The 21913-nt window shown below is 36.4% G+C and overlaps 1 protein-coding gene across 4 annotated transcripts; it reads right to left on the reverse strand.

Moving 5' to 3' along the window:
* Positions 1-5503: 5503 nt before the first annotated feature.
* LOC131165316 (protein INVOLVED IN DE NOVO 2) lies at positions 5504-19201 on the reverse strand. 4 transcript variants are annotated; one of them, XM_058122976.1, is made up of 9 exons: positions 18534-18818; positions 18293-18406; positions 17071-18010; positions 16647-16828; positions 15636-15725; positions 15249-15536; positions 14387-14596; positions 13273-13508; positions 5504-5821 (listed from the first exon to the last, which is right to left on the reverse strand). In XM_058122976.1, the coding sequence occupies exons 3-8, from the start codon at positions 17987-17989 to the stop codon at positions 13275-13277; spliced, it is 1923 nt and encodes a 640-aa protein (XP_057978959.1). In that variant the 5' UTR covers positions 17990-18010; positions 18293-18406; positions 18534-18818; the 3' UTR covers positions 5504-5821; positions 13273-13274. The 4 variants fall into 4 exon arrangements, with proteins under 4 accessions (XP_057978959.1, XP_057978961.1, XP_057978958.1 ...); XM_058122978.1 differs by lacking the exon at positions 18293-18406 and having other exon boundaries at positions 18534-19201; XM_058122975.1 differs by lacking the exon at positions 18293-18406 and having other exon boundaries at positions 5504-8783; positions 18534-19165.
* Positions 19202-21913: the final 2712 nt, after the last annotated feature.

Here is a 21913-nt window from a genome sequence, read left to right on the forward strand (position 1 = left end):
AATGCAAGCTTTATTCAAAGGAAGTGATTCCTTTTTACATCTAAAGAAGAGGCAGCATACGCAACAACAACCAACCTAAACCGAAAGGGTTGAAACAACGCAAGCCTCATCCGCCAAGAAGAAAGACAAACAAAAGATTAGGAAAACCAGCAGCCATGAACCTAATGTGGGAATTTTGGAGAAAGACAACTCCATCTCCAAGCTTCTTTCCAAACTGGCGACACCTTCCCAAGACTGTCCAAAAGAAATCCTGAGAAAGGATGAAATGCTCCCAGCTCTCCAAATAATAGAGGACGATTCGTCCTAATGTTCATCTGAGGAGGAGGATTCATCCCCTAAAGCAGCAATGATAACTCAACCATCCACTCATAGATCGGGATACAAAAATCCCTCTAATGAAAAAGAAATCGAAGACAACATCAACCTCTCTGAAGGAACTTCGTTAGCCAATCCTCCCCAAAGCTCAAATGCTTCAAGTGCAAATGGTCCATCTATCTCGCTCGAAGGACTTCACCTAATCAATGGCAAAATAAAATTCTAGAACTTCATGCCTGGTGTACGACAGAAATGATGAAAGAAGGAATCACGTTAAGAGAATTCATCATTCGAGTTGTCTCAAAGTTTGTCGGCGGATTAAGATTCTAGTGGATTAACCTTGGAGAATATAGACAGCTTCGACTCTCATAGGTTTCAAGCCTGGATGTGTTCATCTCCCAGATCCTTGAAGAATTTTGTGGAGCATGGGAAGATCACATTACCCAAGCCCGAGAATGGTATATAAAGATTAAATGCTGCTCCCTTAAAAGAAAAGATCTTAAGAAGCATTATAATCTTATCTCTAAAAGGTATTATACTTTGTGCGGACCTGATGATATCAATCTGAAGTAAGCTAACCTAAATAGCCTGCCAAATCCATTTGGAGAAGAAGTGCTTCAAGAACTCTAGATAAGTGGAAAAAGACTAGAGAATACCTCTTTAGTAAACACTATCAAAGTGCTCTTATGAATCTAGATGCGCTCTGCAGAATACAACATGTATAAGAGAGTCCAGAAAGCAGGCATAAAAATTAGTAAAGAATGCAAGAGGAAGGACCTTCGTATCAAGTGCAAAGGAGATAAACCTTGCTCCTGCTCAATAGGAGAACCCAGAGAAGTAGATTTTCGAACACACTGGAAACCCAAAAAGTCGAGACACAAGAAAAAAAAATAGAAGTATATGAGAAAAAGGAAGCATCGAAGAGACCCAAAAAGACAAAGATGCTACATTTTGCAATCAAAAGGGGCGTTATGCAAAAGATTGCCCAAAGAAACAGAAACGAGTAGACTTGTTCAGATGTTGCACAAGAGCACAGACTAGGACACTGAGGACAACATTGAATCGGTATTCTCTCGATGATGATGAACAAAATGATGAGTCAATCCTCGCATTCCAGCAGACATATGAGACAGATGGAATAACTAATATTTCAAACGATGAAGATGACAAGCTCAAAAGTTTCCAGATCTATGAATGCTCCAACATTCGACCCATAAAAAATCATGATTGTCCCAACATAACAAAGGAGGATGAAATCCTCAACCTTTGCTCCATCCAAGAGACAATGGCAACTAAGTTCAAAAGAGAAAATCATATTACTCCAGCAGCTCCAGTCTGGGTACTAGCTGAAAAGTTCTCAAAGCCTATCAAGGTCATTGCTCTCTTTGATACAAGGTCAGCATGCAGCTTCTTGGATCCCAACTTCCTGCCCAAAGACAAATGGAAATCGTGTTCCCAAGGTTTCAAAACTGCAAAAGGAGGAAATTTTGGCATTCAGAGAAAAAGTGTTCCAACCTACATTAGACTCTATCCTGGTCACTTAATTAAAGCCACATTTTATGGACTTAATTAAAGCCACATTTTATGGATTCAATTTGCCTAACAAAGAAATGTTTATTGGGTTCGATATTATCCGACACATGGGCAAGATCCAGTGGACAAAACAAGGACTCAAGTTTCGAAACTATCTGCTCTAGTGGATAAGGACTTCAACAGTTTTCTATATCACTCAAACAATGAACGAAATCAAGGCCCAACTCATCCAATTTAACTTTGTAGATAATCACAAAGAATTCATGAAGAAATGCCCAAAGTCATTATGGAAAAATTTAGAATTCTTTGTCAACCTTCCTTTCAAGAAAAATGAAGACATTAACCCAATGAAGGCAAGTCACAAAGGAATGAACCCAAATCATTATACATTGGCCCAAGCCGAACTAGCCCAACTACAAGATGAAGGGCTAATTGAGCCCACCAAATCACAATGGGCTTGCGAAGCCTTTTATGTCAATAAACGGGCTAAGTAGACGAGAGGGAAACTCAGGTTAGTCATCAACAACCAGCCACTCAACCACTTTCTTACTGATGATAAATTCCCATTGTGAAATCGAGCTAGTCTCTTTTCACAACTTTTGGAGGCCCAAGTCTTCTCAAAGTTTGATCTCAAAGCTGGATTTTGGCAACTAGGCAATAGCCCAAAAGACATGCCCAAAACAGCATTTGGGCTTAAAGTTGCTCCATTTATCTTTCAGAATGCAATGATCAGAATATTCCAGCTCATACTCCATCATGTCGTGGTTTACATTAATGACATCTTATTATTCTCAAAAGATGAGGAGACATATGGCAAACTTTTGAATGATTTTAAGAGACTAATCACACAATATAGGATTATGTTGTCTGAAAAGTAGATGATCATTGGAGTTAATACTGTGGATTTTCTTGGTATAAAAATTAGCCAAGGAAAGTACGAACTCCAACCATATATTGTAGCACAGCTCAGCACTTTTCCGGACAACCAAATGACGTCAAAGCAACTGTAGCAATTTCTTGGTATTGTCAATTACATGGCAGACTTTGTCCCAAAGCTGGTAACATACATACACCGCGCCTCTACACTAGATTTTGAAAAAGAATGATGCACCATCATGGGAATCTAAGCATACCACAACAATTCACGCTTTAAAAGCAATGGCTATGAAGCTACCACTACTCCAGATTCCTGACAAAGGAAAAAAAATCCTTCAGATTGATGTCAGTGACTACTATTGGGGTGCAGCTTCAATAGAAGAAAAGAAAGATGGGACTAGACATGTTTGTGGTTACAAGAGCGGTGCCTTCAAAGAATCGGAATTACATTATCACTTTACTTTCAAAGAGATTCTGGCAGTAAAAAGAGGAATTGAAAAGTTTGAGTTTCATCTAATCGGTCATACTTTTACAGTCGAAATGGATATGTCATCTTTTCCAAAGATAATCCAATTCAGGTAGAAGATCTTACCATAAGGTCAATTGCTTAGATGGGCAAACTAGTTCTCGTAGTATAAATTTGAGATAAAACACATCAAAGGAAAGCACACTGTTCTTAGTGACTTCCTCTCCAAAACTTGACTGCTAAAGGATAGAGGATTAAAAGTTAAACTATTGAGTATTGCAAAACCAAAATTTTGATCTCAAAACCAAAATCAAATTGAAGACGGTTAGGTCACCATAATTAGTGCTAAACCGAGGCCAATGACGTGATGAACAATTTCCTTTCACCAATGAACAATTTTTTGCCCACTTCGTCATTAAGGGAACCAGGGACCACACCAAAACACATTCTAGCTTAATAATGTATAATATCCACAACAAATTAAACTAAAATAAAAATGAAATCATCACTCATTAATCTTTATCTGTACTTTTTAAATGAAGTTAATTGTGATTTAATATTTTAAATTAATACAATATTAATGTTAATATTCAATTATGTTTAGAGGATAAATTTCAAACCATAAATTGCAGACCAATGGGAATCAATAAGGAAACCCGAATCAAAAGAAGTTGCAGTACCAGATAGTGGGACGGCGGCAAGACAGTGAAGAAGCGGAGGAGAAAGAGAGAGACAAGAAGTAGCGGTGGGGATGAAAGCAGGGTCTACAAAAGGTACGTGTACAGGTTGTTGAAGTTGGTGCACCCTGAGCTGGGGGTATCCTCCAAGTCCATGAAAGTTTTGAGCAACTACAAGAGCAACATGTTCGACCAGTTGGCCGGAGAGGCGGCGAGGCTGACCAGATATTCTGGCCAGATGATGCTGTCGTCCAGGAAGGTGCAGGGGGTGGTGCACCTGGTATTGCCCGAGGAGCTTGGGAAGCACGATGCTGCAGAGGGGAGCAAGGCTATAACCATGTTCAAGAGTACAAAGGCCTCCTTGCCGTCGCTGCTGCTCCGGACCTTCAGGTCTCGGAACCTCCAAAGCTTCGAGAATTTGGTTGAGTTGGTCTTCTTGAAGGCCCCTAGCGATGCGTCCAACTCCTTTCCGGACCACACACAGTACTGACGGTCAGATTGTCTTTCGACTCCATTGACGACGAGGCCGTCTGCAGATCCTGCTATTCTAAAAAATTTTTCTTAGGGGAGACCGAAGGGAGGAGGCGTTCGATTTTGAAGGCTCAGGATTGTGAGCATTGTCTGCAGAGAGCATATCCCAATGACCTGCTACTTCCTACTTGTCCTCGTCTCCTTCTCTCGAGTTTCTACGGCAACAGACGAAGAGGAGAAGCTCCCAGCCAAAAAATGTTGGTTCGTCCAACATTTTCTTTTTCTTTTTGTTTAAGTTCTAATTATTTTAAAATAATTTTTACTAAAAAAGTATTAATATTGAAAAAACCTCCGCATTTTTCTAGCCCCATGTTCCATCTGTTTTTGTTTGACGTCTTATAAGTACCATTGAACTTGTTTCATCTTGCTTCAACCATTGAGTGGTTCTTCCCAATACAAATTTCTTTTTCCACCGGGGGATTGAAATGTATAGTTTTCCACCTCACACTAGGATTTGCAATTGTATGAACTTTTTTTAAAAAAAAAAAAAAAAAAACAAATTATAAAACAAAGTCATATTGTATTTCATCTGGGTCAAATATGAATTTAAATTCAGAGCTGGAAACACCTGACCACAAACACAACCTTAACCCATATTTAAAAGCTTACAACTCAGATTTTAAAATTAAATTTATTTTTCTTTAAACAAAATACAATTTAAAAGTATAAATTCACCCCTTAGATTTAAATGCAATGCATCCAATTTTGGAAATGCAATTTAAACACATGCACGTTGACATCGCACCTTGTGTGAATAAACCATTCATGCATGCATGATTTGGAAAATAACATCAATCTGCCCAAAACCAAATTACCCAGTGGCCCCAAATGGCACCACGTTTTACTCGTCTTACGAAATAAGCACCACTAATTCACGAGGGGATCATACCGATATCTTCAAATGCTATAAACCAGCGCTACGGCCTCGATCACCTTTGTAATTCTACAGAATACCAATTTTTAGGCCTAACCCGCCCAAGCTGGATCTCATCTATGCCAAGTCACCTTATTGAGGTCCTGCTTCTAGCCTGGTGGACTGGTCTACGTATTTGCATGTATACTACTGCGGCATACTTATAATTCCATGTCACCATTCAACAATCAGTGAAGGAATGATGCAACACGGATTGAACATTACATGATTAAGCAGGTCCTCTTTCCACATTTGTTTTTCTCTACACCGCTAACGACGTCAATATATGTCCGCAATATTGCAGTTCATTCCCAGAAAGCTGTATCCTGGGTGCACATACTCCTATAACATAATTTTGAAAATTTACACAAGAGTAAACAATTTGCTGGTACAAGTGTACAACCATCAAATAAAATTATTCTCTCATTCTTCCACATGCTGGTGTCTTCCGACATCTCGCGCAACACATGCCAGCATGCCACTTCACCTCAGCACTCCATCTGTTATTTCCTGTAGCATCAAATATCATTAGCGCTTCCATATGAGAAAAATTACCAGAACCGAAAGACTTTACATCTTTCAAAGGGATATTATTCTATATACATATATGGAAGTGGGGTTCCCCTACTCTGGGGTCCAATATCCCTGTTCAAAGTATTAGTAGAATAGGAAAACTAATGGCACTACGCCACTACAGGAAAAATAAAAAGCCTCCAATAACTAGTCTATGGGTACTTGCATATACCACTTATGTATCCATAACTCACTCATTAATAATTCACAACCACAAACATCTTGGGTACTTACCTACCACTTATGAATCCATAACTCGCTCGTTAATAATTCACAACTACCAACATCTCTTTCTTTGGTTTCTACCTTATATCTTAAAATCTCCCGACTGACACAAAAAGAATTTAGACATTGGATTTGAATTTAAGTGCATTTGAACAAATTTTAGTACAATTTTATATTACATTTTATTCAAATCCAATACAAATCCAAATCTGAGGCCTTTCCAAACAGAGGGCTAATTAAATTATAAAAATAGTACAAACTAAAGGAATTAATAAATTTTATAAACAAATTAAATGAAGATGTATTGTGTTACAACTGCAATGCTAATAAACAAGGATGCTATTGAAATGAGGAGTTTATTATATACATGATTTTGCACAGGTATTCAAATTTATTTATATACCATCTGAAGTGAATAGGCATCCACAGCCAACCTCTATTTCTAAGGAAAAATTGGTGTCTCACATACCTTTTAAAGGAAAGATGATTTCTTTGTTTTGCAGTTTGTAGAATACAGAACCTGATACTGCTGCCAACAATTGCATGGTTTATCAACCCCTCCCCAACAAAAAATGCAGAGAGATTAATAAAGCATTTGATGGGCCCGCCAACAATTTTTTCATTTAAATATAGTGATGAGATGATAAGCTTGGTACTAAAGAAGGAAGTGGAATTGGTCGTACATGTTTTTAATACAATTTTTTATGCCATCCAACTCCTAACCCATTCTGTTCCAACAAAAGCACATGGAAAAAAGTGGATTTTTAAGCATTAAGTATAAGCAAACAGTGTCAAGACTATTTATACTTTCAGTCATCCAACCAAAACCATTCCACATATACAACAGAAGCACATATGTCAATAGTGTCAGTGGCATGGAGAGGTTCAAAGTTTAAAACTTCCTGAAACATTGATGATGCTGGCAGGGGGCACACCCCAAACAGCATAAAAGTAGCATGGAGTTTAGACTCAGATTATAGGCAAGATGATGCAGCACCCATGGCCAAAATTTGGGGAATGAATGCTTTAGACATAGTGTATCACTTTCCACAAATCAAAGGCATTCTTAGCATTGAAAACTCATCGTCATTAAAGATCTTTCTTTCTTCCTACTGGTAAATATTGAGCTCAAATAAGGAGCAACTCTTGCATGCAGAAGCAAGCAATAAGGAATGATATTTACCCTTCAAAAAATACTAAAATTTGTGTACCAGCAGAATAGATGGTATGCCCTACATAAGAGGAATAGACAAATACTGGCCCATGGAATACAAATGAATAAGTTAACTGGGAAGAGAATATATATGCACCAGTTAAAGACTGAAACTGTACATACCAGCCCATTCTAGCCACTTAAAGGACTATGAGACATAGAGACTAACCCTAATTTTCTTTTCAAAGGAAATTCGATTCTTTTCTTCATCATTGGAGATTGTGTGTAGAAACCCCTCTGAAATCTCAATTTCCCTATCTCTCAAAAGATCCTTCCTATTCCCATGCTCGTTCCTTCAGAGGAGTAGTTGTTTAAAATATCCCATTAGAGAGAAGTGATCAAGATTGGGAGATACAGGTCATTTCAGACTTCTTTTACTTTCTACAAAATAGTAAACATAAATTTGGAAGATCATCCAATGCGGATACTGATAATGGAAGTTGTTTTAACGCTAGATCTTACTAGTGGGGCCTCATCAAAAAGGAACTTGGTCTGCACAAGGGTTAATTTCCCCAAAAAAGGCCATCTGGAGAAATTTTGCTCTGACAAAGATAGTTTTTTATTTTTTTGAAGGAATAAACCAAGGAGAGGATTTTGACAATAAACAACCTGCAAAAGAGAGGGGGGAGGGGAATCTAATCCTTGTAAACAAATGTCAGCTCTGTTAAAAAAAAAATGCAGCTGAAGATGTTAGGTTGGACTTGAAGCTGTACATACATGTACAAAGATGAAAAAACTCATTCCTTTGATCCACTCACCTTTATTTGGGGTGTGAGTAGGAAAAGAAATGAGAGAATCTTCAAGGGAAAAAAAATAAAAAATAACACTAAAAATTATGAAGGATGCGTGGATCGAAACCTTGCATTTTTGGTTTAATTGTCATCACTTTTCTTGGATGTACAAGCTTTTTTACACCCATTCGATCTTATTCCTCATAAATGGGTCTCTTTATATACGAGTTGGCACCCCCTTGGTGCCACAAAATGATTCCATTCACTCTTTAACTGTCAAAACTGAATATATATATATATATATATTGTTTAAGAACCAATGGAAAACTCAAACCAGCTAAAATAAAATCCAAACATTAGATTGCTAGTGTTTTTAGTGAAATAAAAAAATTGATAACCATAGGTTCTATGCACAAAAAAGAAAGAAAATGCAGATAAAAACTCAAACCTGCTATTAGTTAATGAGGAGAAGTGGAGGAGTAAGAATCAGCAGATGAAAAACATCACCGCTCTTCATTCATTGAGCAATATAACCTGGGGAGGGGGGAAGAGGAGAACTTGCTGGTTTTCAGTTGCATCTCAGAATGATTCAAGATACCTGATTAACCTGCCATGTTAACAGGCCTAGACTCTCTAAGTTAAGTGCCTGTATATAACAGGATGTAATTAGCTCCACTGCTCAATAGGTATCATTGCCTTCTCTGATGAGCAAAAGTAGGTGATGGATATCCTACAGTGATTAATCCAATCAATCACGCTCAGAAAGGTAATCAAAATGATAACAATTTGGGATTGCATACATACATGGTATCCCAATATTTACACTGATATGATACATGCACACATTAATTAAAGGCAATTAAAATTTTTCACCAAATAGAAGCACAATTATATTTTGCAAACTTGATATAAAACGAATATCCTAACCTGTACTTTGGGGTTTTTCTAGACTATTGGCCCCGATCATTTTCTCTCTTCTCAGCGAGTAGGGTAATAAACAGGACATATTTAAATGCAGTCATTTTCTTTCATCTTTGACAATTATTACTTGCACATCCCACAATAATTGTTTGAATATAAGATTTATTTAACATCAGCAAGAACCACCACCAAGCTCTAGTACCACAGGATAGAGTCAGCTACAAGTCTACATAAGTCCTTTTCCAGCACTCTATACCTTCTAGCATGATGGCTTTGAAAATTGGACTGCTGTCAAATCCTTGCTTACCACCTCAATCATAATCTACCCTTTCCCTCATCAACCTCTAAACATCAACAAACCATTCTTCCCCAATGAAGTGTTATTTAGTCTACATCGCAAATGCCCGACATATTAATATAGCTTCGAAAATTGGACTGCTGTCAAATCCTTGCTTACCACCTCAATCATAATTAATCTACCCTTTCCCTCATGCAACCTTTTAATATCAACCAAATGATTCTTCTCTGATGGAGTGTTATTTGGTCTACATTGCAAATGCCCGACATATTGATCACACTCCCATACCTTCTACAAGTGTCACTCCTAACATACCATGGATGCGTTCATTCCTTATCTTATAGTTACACTATTTGCCCACCTTTAACATTTTCATTCCACCTACATTTACTTTTTGGACATGTTTCTTAGCAGTCCAAGTTGATCCGCTCAACATAACTGGTTTTATAGCCATCTTATCAAAATTTTATTCACATCCAAAGATAAACTAAGAACACAAAAAAGATGAGGCCTGCTTTTGGCACTTCTGAACCTGATATAAAGAGGTGCATAAAGTAGGCGAGAATGAGATCTCATCAATTCATGCAGGAAAACTAAACCATATATGATTTATATGAAAATTTTCCCTTTGAGCCAGTCTGGAAAAGGTATTTCATTAGAACTAAGGATTTCTACTCTGCTTGAATAGCAAAACTTGGGATTTGGTCCATTTGGGAAATCCTCCCAAGGCTTCAATTTGGAATTTTGACCCCTCAACCTCTTCAAATTCCATCTCTTTATGAGCCATTTGTAAAAATAAAAAAAAATAAAAAAACACTTGTCCATGAGAAGGAATTTCAAAGACTAGTAGAGACGGTAGTAGGCAATTCCACACTAAAACAAGAGTCGCCCAAATAAAGAGTCTTAGTCATCCCAGGATTTATAAACACTGAACTCAAGTCCAATACAACAAAAAAAAAAAAACCCAAGCCTCAAGTCCTACTAGGTGGGGTTGGCTACATGAATCCTTTACTACCAATTTACACGATGGTAGCAATTTCTTTGATAATTTAAAAACTATAAAATCCTTACTCATAATCTCATTCCACTATATTTTTGGTCTATCCCTACCCCTTCTACTGCTCCTAAAAGTAACTAGCTCACTTATCCTCACTACAACACTATTTGGCCTACATTGTCGATGCCCAAACTACTAGAGTGACCCCTCTCAAATCTTACCTTCTATAAGTGCTATATCTAACTTACAACAAATATATTTATTCCTTACTTTATCATTCAACATTATACCACTGGATACCTTAGCATTCTCATTTCAGCAACTTTTACTTTTTGGATACAATTTCTTAGCTAATATTTTGATCCATATAGCACAATCATAGTCGTGCTATAAAATTTTATTTTTAATTTTAAGGGGATTCTTCGATCACCCAACATGCCCAAATCATCTCTCTATTTTATTCACCCTGCTCTAATTCTATGTACAACTTCAATTTCTCCTTTAGCTTACATAATAGATCCAAAGTTTTGAATTTAGTAATGCAATTAATATATTGACCATCGAGTTTAATCCTTTACCAACATTCGTTCTACGAAATTACATTTCAGATATTTTGTCTTATTTTATTTATCCTAAAACCTCTAAACCCTAAAGCTACCTTTTATAATTCTAAATCAGATTCTACTCCACCCCTAGTTTCATCAATCAACGACAATATACCTGCAAACAACATACATCATGAAACCTCATTTTAGATACTCCTAGTAAGTCCAACCAGCACTAGTGCAGAAAGATACAGGCTTAAGGTATACTTATTGTGATTGGAAATTCTCTAGACTCTTCACTTGTAGTCCTAATGTCAGTCATTACTCTATACATATATCCTTAATAACATCAATAACCTACTACACCTACTACAGAGTCCTTTTTTTCCTATAACCCACCATAGAATTTCTAAGTACCCAGCCACTTTCTCCAAGTCAATAATCTACGTCAATAAAACCATATGCAAGTCCCTCTTCTTTTCCCTAAACACTTTCATTAATCTTCTTAAAAGATATATAGTTTTTGTAGTTGATTTCCAAACATAAAACCAAATTGATTTTTTAAGATCATCGTTTCTAAAATTAGTCTTTATTCAATTACCATTCCTGAAAATTTCATTGTATGACTCATAAGTTTAATTCCACAATAGTTATTACAATTTTGGATATCTCATTTATTTGTATATAGGTATTAAGTGTTTTTCCTCCATTCAGCATTTTCTTAGTTTTTATACTTGTGTAAAATAAATCAGTTAATCATATAATTCCATTACCAACTAGGCATTTCCAAACTTAACTTCATTAACTTTGATTTTGTAAATAAATCTCAATTTTTTTACTCTTTTATCATTTGTTAATTCTAAGATTAAGCCTTCTACTAAGTTTTCATTAAACAACTTATTAAAGTAACTTCACCATCTTTCTTTTATGTCTTTATCATTCTCATTTTTCATGCATGTTAAATCACTTGAGTCACTAGTCTTTCTTTCTCTAGCTCTAACAAGTATATATATGTCTTTTTTCCCTTCTTTTGTATCTAATCTAGCATATAAATTATCATATGCTCTATGTTTAGCTTCACTAACAGCATTCTTTGCATCTTTTCTTGCCTTTGTACTTTTCAAAGGTTTCCATGTTTCTATATTTTTGCCATGTTTTATACCAAATTCTTTTTGTCTTTACAGTTTTTTGGACATCTTGATTCCACCATCAACTTTCTTTACTAGCCGAGCATCATCCACTAGATTCACCTATGATCTCTTTTGCTATCTTTTTAATAAAACTAGCTATCCTACTCCAAAGAGTGTTTGCATCTACACTATCCTCTCTTGTCCAATCACCCTCTTTGATCATTTTATCTTTAAATTTTATTATATTTTCTCCCTTTAGTTCCACCATCATTTTTGCATTGATTTATGTTACCCTTACTCTTCCATATTTTCACGTATATCTAACACTAGAACTCCATAATGTGTAGGGAATACTTTACATTCTTACATGATAAACGATCTATCCTCCTAGTTAAGAAAAAATCTATTTAACTTTTATTTTATCCACTCTTGAAGGTTATTAAGTGTTCTTCTCTCTTCTTCAAGCAGGTACTCATCGTAATAAGATCATATGACATGGCGAAATCTGAGATCATATCTCTAGAGTCATTTTATCTTCATATTCATGTCCTCCATGCATCCTCTTGTAATCTTTATTGTCCTTTCCAATGCGTCCATTCATATAAACTCCTATGAATATTTTTTCAGTCCCTAATATCCTTGAATAATACTATTTGTATCTTCCCAAATTTGTCTTTTAAGGTTTTTTGCTAAGCTTATTTAAGGAGCATAAGCACTAATGACATTTGTTATCACTTGACCTAAGATCATTTGATTTTTAGGAATCTATCCCCAACTCTTTTAACATCTACAACAATATGTCTTTGTCTACAATGATTCCTAACCCAATATTATGTTTTTCTTTTCTAGTCGCAAAGTTCAAATCTTGATTTTTCAATTTCTCTAGCTTCCCCTACCCACTTAGTTTCTTGAAGGCAAATTAGTTAATTTTTCTTCTAATCATTGTGTCAATTATCTCCATGCTTTTAATTGTAACTAACCCTATATTCCATGTTGCTATCTTACCCTAGTCTCCTAAACGAACTTCTTTACCTGTGTCACGTCTAGAATGATGCAAGAACCCTCAAATATTTGACACAATGCATGGGCCGCAACACAGCTTGTCACTTCAAGGTGACAACCTAGACCCATCATTTATAAAATTCGTTATCCAAAATAGCCCTTACACAAGAGTCTATGCAACAGCCATTGCATACGATCATGGTTAAACTACAATCCAATTAGTAATTCTTTATCAACATTTCAATGGTCATTTCATTTATCAACCATTGTCAAACTACATAGAAAATGACAGATAAATAGTACACAAAGCAAAACTAAATACCAACCTTCACAATACTCTTAGGCGTTTATATGCTTTCCATCTGTCAAGTATAAAAGACACTCCCTCTTTAAGAGTAGCTTTCCTTCCTTTGTCATAGTTCCATAGTTCTGTGATAATATACCTCCCACTTGGGTTATATTCATTTATCTCCATCAAGGCTGCTGTCACAGCTTTGTACATTTCATTCCCAAACTCATTCCTCAAGCCTTTCAATTTTTCATCATCATCATTTATTATTTCCTGTACCAGGGATTAAGCAAATCAAAACATGGCAAAATCAAAGCAAAGGAAGCAAGGAAGAACTATTCAATGCAAAGCACAAATATAAAACCAATGGAATTAAATGTCCTTATATCACTTAAATGATAAAAATCAAGCACAAATAACACATACACAAGCATTGTATGTATTCACTTCTGAGAATTTTAGATTTTAAAACAAGGCATGGGTTTGATTGAAAAGTATAAAAACCTTGTTGCCTGCAGATGAGTAAATAGCATATGCATAGTGGCACAAGTTAAAGGTTTTAATATGCTTGTATCTGTACTTAAGGGGTGAGAGAGAGAGAGAGAGAGAGAGAGAGAGGACTATCAGTTCATGCAGCATTGACAATTGAAGCACCCTGTTGCTACAGCTTATTAGATTTGCCACTATCAACTCATACAACACGGCACATTGAAGCAGCCAGCTGATCCAATTTATAGCTTCTGCCAAGATAGAATGGAGCAAAAGAATTTAAATAAATCATGATGGTGAGAAAATATGAAGCCTGTCTAGTGCAGCCAATGGGAGCAAAAGAATTTTGTTCAAAATAATCTGGCGTGTTTGTGGCAGCAACTTTTCTGTGTGTGTGTATGTGTGCATGTGAGAGAGAGAGAGAGTACAAGATTAGAGACCATGACACTTTAATGCAGTCATACAATTATTTCAATTTCACGTGATAGAAGATTATGCTGATCACAACAGATTAATGCAAATGCCATGTTGTGCCAAATCTCAGTTAGCAGTACAAAGACTAAATCATGCACATGCATGACATCCATGGCAAATGGAAGCGATGCAGACAGCCAAGTCGGGATAAGAAGAGCAGATGACAAAGCGATCTATGAAATCCAAACCTTATGCTCCCCTTCAACCTCAACAACTTTAAAAGGATGCCACTCTGGATCTCGAAGGTACTCCTCCCACAATGAACAAAGTTCTAGAGCTCGTTCATCTGCTTCGTCCTCAGGATACTTTCTCTTGGTTGCTTCATGAAATGGTTTGTTGTCCAGTTCCCCCATTCTCCTGACACGAATATGAGAACCACTTGACATTTCTTTCAAGCCCTACAAATAAAATGGAAATCAGTCTTTCAGCAAGCTCCAGTACTCACAGGTAACAAATCATAATACAAAATTTCAAAGAAAACATCAAATAAACTCCAATCAGCAAATCATGTTACCGGTTTGAACATTGATAAATCAGCAAGTCTCAGTACAAAGCATTCACATCAACAACTAAAAGGGTGTGTTCCTCTTACATGATGATAACTTAGAAACCCCATATTGACAAGAGTTGAAGTTTAGAATGGAAAAAGAGGAATACCTATAACTCACAAGTCAGCATCACTGTGTTCCTACTTCCTATGCTTAAACAAGGATTTAAGGAATTGTGATTTATAAACATCACTATAATGCCAGGTGGTTTTGTACCACCAATCAGTAACATGACTTGCACAACTTCCATGCTGCTATTCAACCCATCAGAAGTTATTTCTTCAATTTATCCACATCATTTAAAATTGTTTAAATTAAGCAATACAGGGCAGCCCAATAATTTGCCAAATGGACCACAAACTAGTTTAGACCACCCGAAAACCATATTTTCAAAAATTTATATTATGAACATCAAAACTACAAAACGCCTCTCAATCAGACTTGAAAAATTTGCTGGCAGTGTCAGGATTTTGAAACTATAATTTAAAATCAGAGGAATTACACTTATCAATTCTTTACGAGCATCTTGCAGCTCATCATTGCTCATTCGCTCCTTCACTATAAGAGTTTGGTACAGTGCTTCTAAATCCTCAAGTGATCCTTCCTTCTCCCTCAAAAGCTTGAATATTTCCTCCATCTTTTTCATAACTTCTGTATCGCCTTCATCTCCCATGTGCTTCATAACATTTAATGTCCCCTTTAAGCGCTCAATTTCCAATGCCAGTGCTTGCTTTTTATCCAGTTGCTTTTCAAGTTGAATTATTTTCTTGTGAAGTCTCTCTTTTTCCCTCTGAAATTAATAGACCAAATGCCACGGAACAAATTATTTCAGAAATCAACTCAACTGTTCCATTTATTCATCAGTTCCAAAAAGAAAGAATCAACAAACCTTCTGGTCTTCAGCCAATTTCCACACCTTTTCATCAGACTTCTTTTGCTCCAAAGCTGCCAGTTGAAGTGAACTATTTCTCAAGGCATTCTGAAAGAACAAAAATAAACCTGTAGTGTTAAGGATTTCCTTTGACCAAAACGCTTTGGCATAAACAAGCCAAAGCCCCAAAGTTGCAATCACAAATAAGGCCAGACACTCACGACTAAAAGATAATTTTACAGTGCTTTTAAAAAGCTAATTCTACAGTGTTTTTTAAAAAGCTTTGGATAAAAGATCTCCTAATCGTTCAACAAAGAAAAGTAAGGTGTGTGATGAACGAAGCAGATCATTAAGATGTCTCAAAAAGATGTCTACAATATTGGGGCCAAAAATTATTTAGTTGACTACTTGGCAGTGAAATTGATTTAATGAATAAGATAAACAAATACACTAGTCATAAAGACAGGCCATTTAGTTGCAACACATATCACTGATGGATTCAGGCAATGACTAGTCCAATAACAATGACTTTTATCTTGTTCTGAAAACTGCCCGCATTACTTCATCACATTAAATGTATTTGCATTCTAGTCATGCAAGTTGGATTCATTGGTCCATCATTCCATCACAATCAATAAGCAACAGCACTTAAGGCGCTACTTTTTAAGACTTGCTCCTTCAAGGATCAGTGAGACATCGAACATTCATAACCAGGCACTTCATTACCAATTAGCACCAGATCAATTAATTTTCTCTGGGTAGCGGGCATGCATGATGTGTGTGCTCCACAGATTTCAGGGGTATTATTTTTTTGTAAAATTTTAAATTTTAAAAATAAGCATAAAGTGTGCAAAAAAACTGTTCAGCATGTATCATAGAGGACAACCACTAAAAAACTGTAGAACATAGGGTAGTGATAGTTTAAACACACTTTACTTTCAGAATGATACAAAAGTCCCCTACTCGCTTAATTAGTAGAAATGGTTTAAACTGAAACAACATGCAAGACCCAAGCACAAGATGCAGCACCTTTTCTATCTCTTCAAAAACTTTTTTTCTTTCACTTTCATTTTTAGCCTCACGCTTTTCTAATTCTTCAACACGCGACTCCAGCTCTTTCCTCTGAGATTCCAACTGCAACTTAAGCTTTTCATGGTCATTAAAAATTTTCTGAAAATGATCCCGTGCACTGAGCTGTATCTTTCTTATCTCTGATAAGAGCCAAATAAACATAGAATAAAGCACTGTCATTAAAATTGCCTAGTAAAACAAAGATTATTGAAATTACGCAGATTCATAATGAAAAATATTTGCCAGTTTAACTAACTATTGAGTGTCTGTACAGATAAACCCCTTGGACATTGGATCTACACAACCAGTTTATTAGATTGTATTTTGATCCAGCTTTAGTGAGTAAACAAAAATTGCAGTCGAGCTCCATAATGAAACATACCTTCATTATAGGCTAAATGAAGCTTATCTTTCTCTTCAATTAGGATGTTGAGGGACACAGAAGTCTCGTTGAATTTGGATTCTATTTCTTTCATGTGCCTGTTCTTGTCCTCAATTACATTTGTCAGGTTAGTTAGAAGTTTACTGGTCTTTCGGGCTTCTTCTGCTATAATATCAGATATCGTTTTAAGATCTCCAACCTTCCGGAGATGATCTCCAACAATCCCTGTAGAATTGTAGTCATCGGCACGCGCAACCCAAGCATAAAGATCAGATCCTTTGCCGTTACATGCCTGCCAGTCCTTCTTCCCGTGATGATCTGCCTCATAGGCCTTCTCAAATGACAAGGCATTATGCAACCCAGGCCAGTCTTTGTTAAATTCCACCACAGCACTTCCTGAATGGCCCCTATAATTCCACAGTGGATGAACTCTGATAGGGTTGAACCCTCTCCTTATTAATTGGTCTCTCAGCTTGGATCCACTTTCTCCGACATAACGCCCATCTTTAAATTCAGTTGGAAGATTAACAACAATGCCTGTCCAGGGCCACATAAATTTCTCATCATGATCACAACCAATAGGAGGATCAGCCCCATCCACAGGCTTTGATGGACCACCTACATTTGCTAGATCCTTTTCCAAGTACTTCACCAGTGCTAGGTGATTTGCTTTATCTTTTGCGCTTCTCTTATTTGAGGTACAATTACCCACCCCTGTTGCATGTTGGATGAGTTCCTTATAAAGGAAATCTCTTTTTCTTTTATTGGGACAGAATGGGCAAGTAAAAGCATCCTCTGAAACTTTTACATTGTGAGTCCCATTCTTCAGTTCTTTATAAGATTTATCTTCATATTCATCCATTTCGGATTCACTCACATCCGTATCCTCCTCTGAACTGTGATTTGGTGAACTTCCCATTGAAATTACAGAAAAAAGGATCTGGAAAATCCAAAAAGAGTAAAGTAAACATCATGTCAAAAACAAATTTTATTTTTCTATCAAGTAAACATCATGTCAAAAACAACTTTTATTTTTCTATCAGGGTAATTTACATAATCAGCTGCAATAGGGAAGCATATTCCATAAAGCCAAAACCATTAAACATAATTAAGAGTCCAAAGAAGAACCAATGCAGCACAGGAATAATTGACCATTTGGAGTCTATATAACAAAATTTTAATCCAAAGGTATAACAAACTTTGGGACTCAGAAATAACAAACCTACGCAATGCTACAAACTCCCGAAACTCAAACTACACCAGGCTGCTAGAAATAACATTAATTGATTACGACTTCGAAATTTACATAGCGCGACCACGTGCCTTTGACTTCACACTAAACAAAAGCAAACAGAAATTTAGATTGCATGATTGCACTACTCATGGAACACACACATGCATGAGTTGGATTGCAGAAATACTCAAATGCAACGACGAAACCGGAAACAAAGACCGTAAAACACCTGAATAAAAACCGCAATTTCAAGTTTCAACGACCGAGCTGATCGCCTTGCCGGAGTGCAGCTTCCGAGGCCTCTACTCTCCGGTTGTGCGAGGCCGGCAGACTTCGATCTCGCGAAATGCAGAACACCAGGAAGAAGACGGCCAAGCGGAGGAGAACTCTAGGGTTTGGTGGTCCGATAGTTACTCTGATCGATGGGCAACTGGGGGGAGAGACCGGAGCCAGAGAGTGACTAGGGTTTACCCCTAGACGAGAAGGAGACGACAAAAATATGAAAATGTACGACTCGCTGGGAAACTAAATTCAAACGCGCGTTTGAGCGCGTTGTGCCGCTGTAGATTAATCCGCAGTTGGCGGGCATCTTATTCGCGGACAGCAGGGATTCCATGTGCTCACCTCCACGCGACAAACATGAGCCCTCGCTCTATTCCGCGCGTTTCGGCGACGAACAAACCAGAATATGCAGGGTGTCAGTGTCTGATGCACGGAAAGAATTTGAGGTCGCTAGAATGTGGTATTCTCCGTTGCCGGCATCACAGTTACCGGCGCTGTGAACGTGCTGCCACGCGCTCCGGCGAGTGCACTTTTCGTGTCGAGGTACGGATTCGTGGCTGTTTGTGGGGCCACAGGGGAAATGATTTCCACTGTGTTTTGTGAGTGTGGGTAAACACAGGAATGAATGGATGGTGATATCTCTGCATTATGTGGCTGGGAAATATATCCTTTTTGCGAAAAGGAAAAGTGGAAATGTGGAATTGCATTGCCGGGACATCCTTGCTGCCACCCCTTCCCCTTGTGAACAAAATCTGTAGCCATGTTCTACGTTGTTTTGACTTTTGAATAATGAAAAATGTATCGCCTTTCCCGGAGCAATCTTGCCCCATTAAAATAATGCAACGCTGGGAAAAAGTTGGTGTCTGGATGAATTGAATACAATTTTTTGTCGGAAGAGGAAAGAAATGCTATCTTAAATTACCTATTCCTTCTAGCATCGCGGTTTAAAAAATAAAATACAATGAAGATGGGGCAAAGTCATCTTATGGGAAGTTGTGAAAGTTCTTTAGCAATTCCCTTTTATTGTTGACGATGGGTTATTTAAGTGGAGAATTTATGGGATGACTCCTTAGATTTCAATTTTATGTTTTGAGAGGTTTTAAATTTTGATGAAATATAATATAATGTTATGTTAAAATTTATTCAAATTCACTTAAAATCAAATTTAATGGCTAAAATTCATACACCAAACGCGGTGTAATTGTTTTTTTCTTTTCTTAAACCTTGTCGAGGACATTTTTTCACTTAACAAAATCAACAAATGTGGTTTAATCTCTAAAAACAAAAGATTGAATTTGTCAATTTTGCAAAAATCAATAAGAGGATGTGAAAAGTTATATTTGCATCAACTCTACAATTGCAAAGGTTTATGACATTTATTAGAATATTGTGGTCTTACTTTTGGGAGACTTGATCGCATGAAAAAGCTTTGCATGCTTTGCTAGTGCATATAAAATGGAGGAACAAAATGATTTCTTGAAAATTATAATAGAACCATGAAAATTATTATACTTATATTGTTATTCATGATAGTATTATTTTTTTGGATCGTGTTTATAAATATGTCCATCTATAACCAACAAGTATAGGAAATCGACAACCTACCTAACTCTAGGCTAATTGATCAACCACCTCATGCTCTCCAATCCTCTCTCCCTCCTCTTGGCTTGTCGGTTTCCCTTTCCTCAACGAGTTAAAGGAAAAGTTATAATTCGTTCCAAAGAACGTGGAAGGCAGATTTTCAGGAACATGTAAGGGGAATAGATTATGTCAGTTTTTTCTCGTATTTGAATGGTTTAAACTTGAGTATATAGACTCGTATATGTAATATATGCTTTTCGGAATGAATTAGGCATATGAAAATGATAGTTTTGATTATTATTTGTATTTGGGGAAAAACCAAAGTGTGTAATGTTGATCATCTCCTTTTTCTTATAGAAGGTATTTTGAGTTAAATAAAATTATGAAGAGGATCAGACCTTGTTTTCAACGAAAGTATATTTTTCCTGGGCAGTTTACTATATTACGAATTAATATGTAAATCGTGTAATAACCCCAAAAAGGGTTATAGAAGATTAGTATAGTGATTGAAAAAAAATTAATTAATTAATTAATTAATCGGATTTAAAAAATAATTAAAATTTATTTATTTTATTAATAAAATATATTATTATTAATATTAATTAAATATATTATTATTATTATTATTATTGTCCTGAAGGAAGCTTGAGGCTTCTTCTCTTCTTCTTCTTCTTCTTCTTCTTCTTTTCTTTTCTTTTCTTATTCCACGCAGCTTTGAACTCTCTCCCTCTCCTCTCTCCCTCTCTCCCCGATTTCGTGACGGATTTTCGCCTAATCGAAAATCCGAAGATACCACTAGACTTCATTCTCCGCTACCGTCATTTCTATCGGAGCGGATCGATGGTAGGAGCGGCGTAGGCGTATTCCTGTGGTAAGTCATTTTTCCATTTTTCTTTAATTTCTTACAAATTATAAGCCTAAATGACGAACGGACACCACCACGAAAATCTAGGGATGATTCTCTATAAGTCTAGCGGGACGAAATTCTCGTCGGGGTGTTGGACCAAAACCCCAAATTTGGGGTACGGGAGTTATTAAAGAGCTTATTTTTAATTAATTAACATTAATTTAGAAATACCGAAATATTGAACATCTGGGGCTGAAGTAGGATTTCTGAAATTTATGACCCAGGTGAGCACCATAGGTGTAATTTTGGAACTCGCAGGTAAAATTCAGAAAATTAAGTAGGGGTGTTAAATGATAGTTTAAATATTAATTTGAAGTATATGGAACCTAGGGAAGGTTAGATAGGTATTATTTTGGAGAAATAGATTAATTAATCTGGAAAAAGTGTAAATTGCAAGAGTTAAATTTCGGACGCCAAGGGCGTGAGATTTTGGGATTCTAGCGAGACTCTCAGTAAGTCAAGTAAGGGAAATAAATTATAACAGTATTTTTATGAAAATTATGAGTTGAGAAATATGTAAAAATGGTGTATGTTATTTTACTTGAAATTTATTATAATATAAATATGAGATGAAATTTGTGTGGCATATGATTTATATTGAGAAATGTTTAAACTGAGTTAGATGATTTACCCTGTGAAATATGTGATACTGAAATGTATTTTAATATGAAAATTGAAACGTGGGAAAATGATGAAAGTAAAATGTGCAAGAAATGTGTTCCATGAGAAAATGAAGAAAGGTGAAATATGGAAATGTGTTTTGAGAAATATTGAGTAATTGTGAAATAAGCTATGTATATGATAGTATGAGATGAGATGAATTATGAACTGAGAAAATA

Source organism: Malania oleifera, chromosome 10, assembly GCF_029873635.1.
Source record: "Malania oleifera isolate guangnan ecotype guangnan chromosome 10, ASM2987363v1, whole genome shotgun sequence".
NCBI classification, from domain to species: Eukaryota; Viridiplantae; Streptophyta; class Magnoliopsida; order Santalales; family Ximeniaceae; genus Malania; species Malania oleifera.

Bases quoted from the DNA above. Each gene is read 5' to 3' on its own strand.
- LOC131165316 (XM_058122978.1), bottom strand. From the start codon at position 17,989: ATGGGAAGTTCACCAAATCACAGTTCAGAGGAGGATACGGATGTGAGT. The intron at 15,726-16,646 runs GTGCTGCATCTT...TTGTTCTTTCAG, and splicing joins TTTTTGAAGAGATAGAAAAG to AATGCCTTGAGAAATAGTTC. The intron at 13,509-14,386 runs GTTTGGATTTCA...TCCCTGGTACAG, and splicing joins AGGTTGAAGGGGAGCATAAG to GAAATAATAAATGATGATGA.